The sequence below is a fragment of the Limulus polyphemus genome, unplaced genomic scaffold, assembly GCF_000517525.1.
Source record: "Limulus polyphemus unplaced genomic scaffold, Limulus_polyphemus-2.1.2 Scaffold30, whole genome shotgun sequence".
Lineage (NCBI taxonomy): Eukaryota > Metazoa > Arthropoda > Merostomata > Xiphosura > Limulidae > Limulus > Limulus polyphemus.
The window spans coordinates 108904-119593 of record NW_013665640.1 but is presented as its reverse complement, the minus strand read 5'-3'; the positions used below and the strand labels follow the sequence as shown (position 1 = coordinate 119593).

The following is a 10690-nucleotide window of genomic DNA, read 5'->3' as shown; positions in this document are numbered from 1 at the left end:
ACATATTGAATAGAATAAAATAGAACTATAACATATTGAATAGAATAAAACAGAACTATAACATATTGAATAGAATAAAACAGAACTATAACATATTGAATAGAATAAAACAGAACTATAACATATTGAATAGAATAAAACAGAACTATAACATATTGAATAGAATAAAACAGAACTATAACATATTGAATAGAATAAAACAGAACTATAAAGTACTGAATAGAACAAAAGAGAACTATAACATATTGAATAGAATAAAACAAAACTATAAGATAATAAACAGAACTATAACATATTGAATAGAATAAAACAGAACTATAACATATTGAATAGAATAAAACAGAACTATAACCATATTGAATAGAACAAAAGAGAACTATAAAATATTAAATAGAACTAAATAGAACTATAAGACATTAAATAGAACTATACAACCTTCCTTAAAAGTTTTTGTATAGTTTTAACTCCCAACCTCCCCCTTTTCTCCTGAAGATTTATTCAAGTATAACAACAGAATGCCGAGACAAGCCCAGCTACTTGGAGTTAGTCTTTCCGTCCCAGTTATACTGAATAAAATTACTTGAAAATTGCTATTAGCTACTTATAAGCTAAAGTAACTAATTCCCTCTTTATTTTATTTATTTTTTGTAAGATATTTTTCTTATTCGATAGTTTGGTTTCTAAAATAATTTTGTATTTATTAAAAAAGAAAGTATTTCTTTAATTGCCTGTCTTTATAGTCATTATCTTTCAGTTTATTTTTTAGTAACAAAACATTATTCATAAAAAAATTATAGTTGTTACAGACTTATTTGATTGATTTTTTTAATGATTTTCCATGACGGCTGACTAGATTGACATCGGTGTTTGGATTTTGTCTGGTAGATGGGATATCCCTAACGTATTTGGGTGCTATTACCATGGACATTACCTGTTATGACAACAAGTTGCCAACCTGGACCAATAACGGTAATGTGATATTTAATTCATTACTGTTTTATAGTGCTGATTAAATCACCTATTAACAATTAATGTAATCACTAGTTCATAAGCTATTTATATATATATATATACACACACACACAAACTTGTCAAGCATTTTGTCAGTGAAGTAAAATAGTAAGTAGTAACTAATGCCAAGTGTATGTTAAACTGCATAAACTGGTATAAATGAACAACTATTAATTGTGTGTCAAGTAACACATTTTGGTTTGTAAAATTTTACTTACAAAACTGTAAATGTTGGTTTACTGTTTACACATTGATTAGCTTCCTGCATAAAAACAAAATCATGACTTCAACAGACCTAGAAGAATCAACCAGTAACTACAACACTTAAGTGCAGTGCAAAATTTAGTTCTAGCATTGGTGTTAAATATCAGTGTTTTGTGTGTCAAGACTTCTGAATTCATATAACTTCCACCTATATACCATTGAAAAATAAAACTTGAATCTAATGTCAGATTTATCATCAATATTGCATAACTGTTAAATGGTGAAAAGTAGATTATTGAAAAAAATGTTTCTTTATCATACGTTTAGATATATTGAAGATAGTTATTGACATTTAGTTGTTCAATGAAGGTTTCAAAGTTTTCACTCTTTGTCCATCTCAAGCATGATAAGTTTATCATATTTTGAGATGTAGTGGTGTTGTTAGCTGGTTGTTCAGCTTTGGTTTTATATTTCAAATTAGGAATGCTTCCTTTTTCCTTATCATCCATTCATCTGTTGCTAAGTCTATTATTTTGAAGTGTTCAATGTTTAGCTTCTCGCTATAGTTTTTGTTTAAAATGTACAATCATCTAAATAAAGAATGTAGTAAGAAGCCAAACATCGAACACTTCAAAATAATACTTAGCAACAGGAAATGGACATTAAGGAAAAAGAAAGCACTCCTAATTATTTACATGCTAATATCATCATTTGTAAATTTTTTAAAACTTGCAGTAAATCCAAGACAAAGTCTGTGCATTTCATATTATTATTGTGTATGTGATATATGGCTAATATTTTGTTCAATGCTAATATTTTCTCATACGAAACTTTCAACATCCACAAACAAAAAATAATGTTAAATTCAAGGAATTCTTCTCATCAATTTTTTTTTTGATATATATCCTATGACTTTTTTGAAAATTGGTGAAATTAATTTTTTATTCTTGGCCTAGGTTTTATATATATTCGCTTGTAAGTCTTTCCTATTATACAACACATTTGTATTGCGTCAAACTTCTTGTGATAATTATACAAAATACTTTGTAGTCAAAGGGTTTATACTAACTTACTCCAACAGTTGCAGCCATTTTATCAGTTATAATTTCAGCTATATCTCTGCCCAAAACACCATAGTAAAGTCCATAGAAAAGACACATAAGTCCACAGTCCAGCCAGGTTTGAGGTTGAGCTCGAAACATGAGGTTCACTCCAAGCAGTGTTAGCATAACAACAACATAGCCTAATACTCCAAGTCCATAACTTATCATGTATATAAGATAAAACCACTTATACACCAACCTATAAGACATAAAAAAGTTAAAAATATGAGATTGCACACAAATGCATTATATTGCTATGAAATAATAAATTATTCTAAAATAAAAACAATTAATAAAATTTATTACAACTGCTTTAATATTTTTACAAAAGAGAACTTAAAAATATTAAGCATTAAAATGAAAAATGGTAAACATGGATTATTTGGACACAACACTTCAATGACTTAATCACCATTCTTTCAGAAAATTAACATTTTCCTAATTGAAAATGTATTTCCGATAGATATTTACCTACTCTCACAAATAGTTTTTCTCAACTTTTACTGCCCTCTATACGTGTAAATTTTTGTTTGCTACTAGCCTTAATACTCCCACCTACCCTTGCTTGTATTCATGTCAGACATCTGCATGCTATCATATAAATGATCGTGTAGCAACCCTCCACCAATAGGAGTGCAACACAACTCCTATTGTTACTAGTGCCCTCTCTTCCCTGCAGCCCAAAATCACTTTGAGATCGGGCAATACATACAAAACTGACACCAGGATGGGTGGGAAATGTAAGTGGAGGTAAATATCTATTGGAAATACATTTTCAGTTTAGGAAAATGTTAACTTCTGATACAATATCTTACCTCCTCTCAAAAATATATAGAATCCCACAGTGAGTTGGCAGAGGGTCCAGTGAGAAGATGATCTTCCTTTAGAAAGTGCCCAAAGGAAGACAATGGGGAGTGCTAATAAATGGAAGGCAACACCCCTGTGGGAGACTGTACCACTTCTGAGCCAGGTATACTCTTTGTCCACAAGATTGTGTCACAATAAGGACAGAAACAATAAAATGACCTCCACAGCTTAAACATGTGTTCACATCCAAAAATGACCATTACCATATCTGCCAGGAACTGACATCCAGGGACCAGTAGGAAGATGGACAGCAAAGTGGGGGTGCATCTCCAGTCCATTACCAGGCAGCATTGAGAATGTATCGTCCAGACAGTCAAAGTACACACATATGCAGCTAGGTCAAATTCCAAGAACTCAGTTCTGAAGCATATGCAGCATTTTCAGGCATTTTATGCTATTTTCAAATGCTTCAAGAAATGAGAAATACAATCTTATAACATTCTATGTATGTACATACAATCTGAAGAAAAACTGTGAACATTTAGTGAACGCATAAGAGAAGTTACACAACGATGCATGACCAAGAAAGGAAATGTATATGTTAAGTATAAACTAAGATGTATTCCAGGCAGTATTGAGGATCAACTGTTTACTTTATCAACATAAACAGATGCAACTGCAGCAGAGAAAAAAACTATGAGAAAGTGCTATGTTAACTTCATTAGAGTCTGAAAATTAATTCCATAAAAGGAAATTAGAGACTCTTGATGTAACTTTGATCTGAAGAGGACAAGGAGAAATACATGCAAAGAAGCTGCCAAGTTACTGTCTTCAATCATAACCAGTTATTGAATTAAAACTGGTTTTAGTTCCGAGAATTACTACGAGTCAACAAAATTCATCCAATTAAGTGACAGATATACTTGAAAGTTGGATGTGTACGTTATTTGGAGAGTCATACGAATAACAAAGAAATTTGTATAAGAACCCATGTTTTTGGGCTAAAAGTCAGTCTCCTTGCTCAATCAAAAGCTGTCAAACATGATGCTGAAGAAACTGATCCAGATGCTGCCTGATCCAACTGTCCCCAAGCCTAGAACATCACTGAAAATATCAGTACTACAAAATACTCCAAGTTCTTCCCGTTCAAGCTCCATGTAAGTAACTATTGCTATCTCTCTCAGTCAAATAGTGTAGTTAGGAGATTGATGAAAAAATGCCTAGTATTAAGGGAGACTCATAAAGTAAAGTATCTCAGCATATTTCATATAATGTTATAATTGAAAACTTATTGGTTGTTGTAAGAAATTTAATGAATATTGTTGAAAGTTTAATTAAGGAATAGTTAGCTGTTCAGAATAACAAATTTAGTAATAATTTTAACAGTGAAGTTTTTAAAGATACCTTCAGTAATCTCAATGTAGCAGAGTATCTTAATATATTGAATTAAAATGTTGTTTGTGCTTTGGATTCCACTATTTGAGTCTATTCTTTATTCTAACTGTAAACTTCCTCAAGATAGTAACTTATGTTCTCCACTTGAGATTGTAAACCTGAATTTTAACAAAGCTGCTCACCAATTTGTAGAGATATCACAATCTGGAGTCCCATGTCAAAACAAAGCAAAATTCCTTGGTAGGTATTTTGATTTGAAAACTTTCAAGTCCAGAAGGGGCCTGAAAAGTAACTAGGGAGATCAGAAACTGTAATTTCTCTTTGCCCTACCAACAAAAACATTGGTTGAACAACTACCAAGGATGAAAAGAAATCTTAAGTTTTAAGGTTTTTTGAGTGCTTTGATGAAATAATGTGGAGCTTAATGTTGTTGAAGCACGAGAGACTGATTTACAAGCATGGTTGCTAAATAACGTAAACAAGGGGAGTTGAGACCTTGTAATAAATGTCAGGGAAAAACCGAGACAGTGGGGAGCTGGAGACAAGAAATTTGTTGAAAAAAAAAAGAGGTTGATACTCAAACTGAAGAAACCAAGACTGTACTAAGGATATCCAGTTCAAAGTTGACACGAGTTGTATAAATAAGAGTGATAATTAGGGTCTGAAGCAATTGATTACCTAATTCTTAATAGAAGACATATACATCTAAAACTAGCAAAGATATTAACGTTTAAATGGGCTTCAATTTAATAAACTGATGGGAAATGGTTTATATAGCTTTGTCTGAATTAATACATAAAAATGTAACTTAAATTTTGAATATAGAATATGAAGGGGAGCAGTCCTTCTCAGGGTGGGGATTCACAGATCCAATGAAAATACTTTTATTTGGGGGGGGGGGAGGGCAGGAATATCCAGAGAAAACCCATTTCCTCTAATCAGGCACCAAATATTCCACCTGATCAGTGCCTGAATTGTTAAAGGTTAACTCTAGATTACAAAACTTTTTTCTGGGTTGAGGGCTACACACCGCTTGTTGCACCAATCTGACACTGCACCAAGTGATATCTGGACCCTAAATGTCATGATATAGGGGTTGCTAGAACTCCAGATAGCAATATCATCTGCATATTGAGAAGCAAGTGTAAGGAAGGGAACGGGATATCATATATAGAGGTTGTATAAAATTGAGCTTAACACTGACCCTTGGGGGCTTCGAATGTGAAGGTCCTGCAGGTCGCATTGTTGATCTTAACTTTAGTTTTACTGTCGGTAAGAAAGCTGGATATCCAGCATACAATAGATGTGGATACGTGATTATCGATTAGTATAATAGAGAAGTCTATTGTGCTATACTGAAGCAAAAGCTTTTTGGATGCCTAGAAAGTAGCTATGGTTGTATGTTTTCTGTTGAAATCATAATAGATGGTTTCAGTAAGTCTGACGAGGTGGCCAATGGTTTGTATACATTTTCTGCCTGAATTCTGTATGTTGTTAATAATAATATTGTTGGTTTCTAGGTAAGTGTTTAACCTGTTTTTGTTTAATTTTTGCATTACTTTACCAAGAGTGTTTAGCAAGCTAATGGGTCTTTAGTTGCTGGGATTAATTATTATTTTTCTTGGGGATTACCTTAATAATAGCTTATTTCAAACAGATGGGTAATATCCTGATAGTAACAACAACTTATAAATTGTTACTAAGTGGGTTATGATTTTGTTGGCTAGGTTTTCAGGATTAAATTGTTAATTCCATCCTCTCCTGGGACTTTGCATTTTTATTTTCCTAAGGTTAATTTTTGATTTCTGCTAAAGTTATAGGGCGGGCATATAAATCGCTAAAACCAGAAATTTGTGATATAGAAACTGGGAAGTTTGGTGAACAAAAAAGTGTTGATTATTAGAAATATGATTTACATTGTTGAAATGTTGTGTGTCAAACAAGGTGAGATTTGGGATTACAAAGATATTTCAAAATATTGGGCAAAAAGTTTAGATTGTTTGCTGTCAGTAGTGGCAGTATTGTTATTATATTGAATTTTATTTATGGTGTTTTTTGATTTGTTCTTCGTGATAGATTTAAATTTCCACCAGAATTTGGAAGGGTTAGGTTTGGATTTATCTACTGATAGGTAGAAGTTTTCCCAGATATCATGTTGTTGTTGTTGTTGTAATACAAGTTTCTTAATAAGATTATACTTGTGGCATTTAATGAGTGGTTAAGCATAACGTCACGAGTTCGTATGAAGTTGTGTGTGAGTAAATATTAATTCATGAATTTCGGGATTAAGTTTCCAGGATTGTAGGTCAGGATTTGTTACTTTGCTAGGAATTGTTTTTTTGATGGTTTGGGTTATGGCATTGATTACATCAGAAGCATCATTATTGATTTGGGTTTGGTTGTTCATGGCTGCGATGCACCTTGTTTAAAGGCTAGACGGTTCAGGACTACATGACTTGTGAAATTGACATGTAAAAATGTTAGCATGCTCTGCACTGGGCACCTGGGAAACATTCTATATAATAATCATGAATGAAAGAGGAAATACATCTGTGGAAAGAAATGTTAATACCCTATGGATGATTGTTAGAAGTGTTTTATGTAGAGTAGGACTTCCATGCATAAAACTTTGAGTCTAATCTCACCTGGTATGGCCTTGCGATAATTGGATTAGTATGTTTGCCAGTCATTTTGTGTGTAAAAATTTAACATTTGCATTTGCAAAAGGCTATAATATAATATCCAAAGATTAAATCTCTTATTTCCGGTAAGAGTATTGGTCTTTCAATGATGAAAAATTCTGATGCTTTTCAGCCATTTTTAGCCTATTCTGATACAATATATATACACACACACCTACATACATATATATTTGGTTTATGTTTTAAGAAACATGTTTTCATTAAAAAGATTAAAAACTCCAAAATAATGGAATTTACATAAATTTTGTGCTATAGCCCGATTCAAGTTATGTTGAATGCTTGTCCAACAAATAGGGCTAGATACCCAGTTTTGATTGGCCAATCATGAGGTGGTATTCTGAAAACCATTATTGGTCTATTAGCGAAGGGTGTATTAATTGCTATGGCACAAAACACATGCTAGTAGACCACTAATAGTGTTTTCAGATTCACATTTTCTTCATCACTAATAGTTTTCAGATTCATAATCTCTTCTCAACATACCTTACAGAATATCATGCCACCATCTATGTTATAGTGTAACCACTTATTATCCTTCTCCCACTCTACCCTGTAATGCCTTTTCCTCTTTTTCCTTTTCATACTCACAGTTCCGTTACCCTTTTTTCTGTTACATCCTTTTTCGGATCATTAACATTTGGTTCTCTCCATTCAAGAAAATTTTTAAATATGGGGGGACTTTTATACCACGCTCTCTGTGACTTTGACTGAATATCGTTTGGCAACACTGGTCTGTCATGGGTAGACTCTTGTTCATAAGTACAAGAAGAACATGAAATACAAGTTCACAACAATTTACATAACATCTGCTACTTAATTCAGTGATTTTTCTGATAACCTCCACTATAGAATATATTTTACAATGAGTTATAGAATTGGCTCCTAAAAATGCATGTTTTGGAGGCCCAGATATTTTAAGATTATTCAATGAAGAGTTAAAAGGTATATACATATTTTGACGATAATAGCTAGAGTTAGTGATATAGTAGAGTAAATGGAATGTAAAATATAAACCATTACCTTTTGATATTCATTTTGGAGGTTCTACATATTATGAAAATGAAATGTGAATACTGTAAGATAATAAATAGTATTTTTATACTTAACATGAAAATCACTTTGCAGGTGAACAATTCAGAGTCTGATTGGAAATAACTACATTAAGTAACTAATTTTTAATACAAATAGTAGATAAAAATCCAAATTAAATATTTTACTTTTTCAAACAATTTCATCCACTAGTTTTATTTTCAGAATACAATATAATGACAGCAACTTTAGGTACCTATATTGTAGGAACTCAGTAGTCATAGGGTTAAGAATAAGTATACTTGGTCAGGCAAAACTCACAAATGAGTGGGATTCAACCAAGCAACAAAGGCACCTGCAAAGAAAAATGAAGAAAAAAAGGAGCACTTACACACTCAGAGACTTCGTGGAGTGCAAAGCGGTGATGGGAGGAAGACAAAACCCCATAGAATAAGAAATGGCAAGGTGGTGAAGATAATGAGCAGTAAAGGTATAGGGAGTGACCCTACATTGCGGCACTAATAATGTCCTTGAACTTTCAACAGATGATGGAAATAAGCAGCCAGGGACATGGTAAGGTGACGAATTTGGTAGGAAGATACATGAAAAAGACGACAATCATCAAGAGATAGGGAAGAATAAGCCTAGCGAATCAACTAGCTAATCCATCCCGTAAAGGTATTGGGAGAAAGGTCAATGAACTGGGAAGGATTCCAAGGAATAATAGGAAGGATAAGAGTATGAAGGATGACACTGAGGTTCCAACCTGGAGAGAGACAATGCGAGATGATGTGGAGGGAATGGAACAAAAGGGACAAGAACGGCAGACAGAAGACATGGGCAAAAATGAAATGTGGCTGAGAAAGCCATGTGGCAGCCCGCAACAGAGAAACCAAAGGCCCCTGTCAATAAGACAGGTTAGAAAGGAAGTGATGTGGGGAAGGGTAAAATGGGACACAGGATAACCACGATGTATGGATCAATGATGGTACGTATACCATTTTCTTTGGTACACTGCCATAGAGGAAGGAAGTACAGAATCAGAAATCAGTGATGCCACATGCTGTGATAGTCTAGCTCTTTGGGCCAAGGACTGGACAAAAGCTATGCATGAAGCATGAGTGTGGGAAAGGATGGATGACACATGCCAGACTGAGGCTCACTGAGAAGGGTGGGGAAAATAGGGAGAGAAAGAGGATGCGATTCCAGTAGTCAACGCAGAAGTGAAAATGACGACTGAGCTGGCTATTAAGGAGCCACTAACAGTATGGTCTGGATGATGGAAAGGACCCAGAGAATCAGACGAATGGGAGAGTAGGCATAAAGGTATAGACCCGACCAATCCTAACTGAGAGCATCCACTGCTCCAGCCAAAGGATGTGGAACAGGAGACCAAAACTTAACTTGGAAACTGAGAATTGAGATAAGTGGCAAAGGCATCCAATTTTGGAACATCCCACTGGACACAGAACTCCTGAAACACCCGTGGGTCCAGTGACCACTCATTAGGGTGAATCCAGAATATGACAGGCCAACAAAAGAATATGATGGCTCTGGGCCCAGTACAGGGGATCCAATGTAAAAAAAACAAGAAGTCTCTCACTTGAGTACCCTCTCGCCTGGTGATGTACAAGATCACTGTTCAGTTGTCAGAATACACCATCACCGACTGACTCTGAAGGCCTGGTCGGAAATTAACCAAAGCCTGATAAACTGTGAGGAGCTCCAAGAGATTGATCTGGAGAGTGGACTCTTATAAAGTCCACCACCCTGAAACCTCCCAAGCATCCAGGTAAGCACCCAACCAGAAAGAGAAACATCTGTAAAAATAGTAACATTCTGGATGAGGAAGAACAATAGCAAGGATATCTCAATCCAACCACCAGGCAAACTCAGTCTGTAAGGAAAGAGGAAGGAAGAAGGTCATCAAAGGGATCCTGAATGATGCTACACTGGTCTAACAAAACCACTGAAGGCAATGCATTTAGACACGACCAATAGGGACGAGGGGTTTCAGAGCAGTCCATGTCTCCAGAAGAGAGAGAGAAAACCTCTCATGCAGTGGGAGAATGACAAGAGGAGAGACTACAAACCAGAAGCTCCATAGCCCTAAACTGAAGGGGAGAAGGTTAAGCCCTAATGAGTAGGGAATTGAACAACACCTCAAGATAAACTAAATATTGAATGGGGGTAAGGAAAAACTTCTCCACCTTCACCCACCAACCAACCAGAGCCACATATCTGAGGAGAAACTGAGTATGAAGGGCAGAGAAGGCCTGTGAGGAAGCTAGAAGTAGCCAGTCATCCGTATAATGGTAGAAACAAAGGCTCTAAGAATGATGAAGATGGGCAAGTGCCCGGACCATCCTACAAAAATGTAGGGAGCCGAGGCAAGTCTGAAGGAAATGAGCCCAGAACTGAACCCCCCCCCCCCCCCCC

General features: G+C 34.9%; 1 protein-coding gene across 2 annotated transcripts in view; it reads right to left on the bottom strand.

Annotated features, from left to right (window-relative positions):
- The window catches only part of LOC106459823 (RING finger protein 121-like), a 67921-nt gene that overhangs the window by 10850 nt on the left and 46381 nt on the right, over positions 1 to 10690 (bottom strand). For both annotated transcript variants that reach the window (XM_013919490.2, XM_022386523.1), the window contains one exon: positions 2289 to 2517. In XM_013919490.2, the coding sequence (XP_013774944.1) occupies positions 2289 to 2517 (229 nt within the window). The remainder of the gene's footprint in view (positions 1 to 2288; positions 2518 to 10690) is intronic.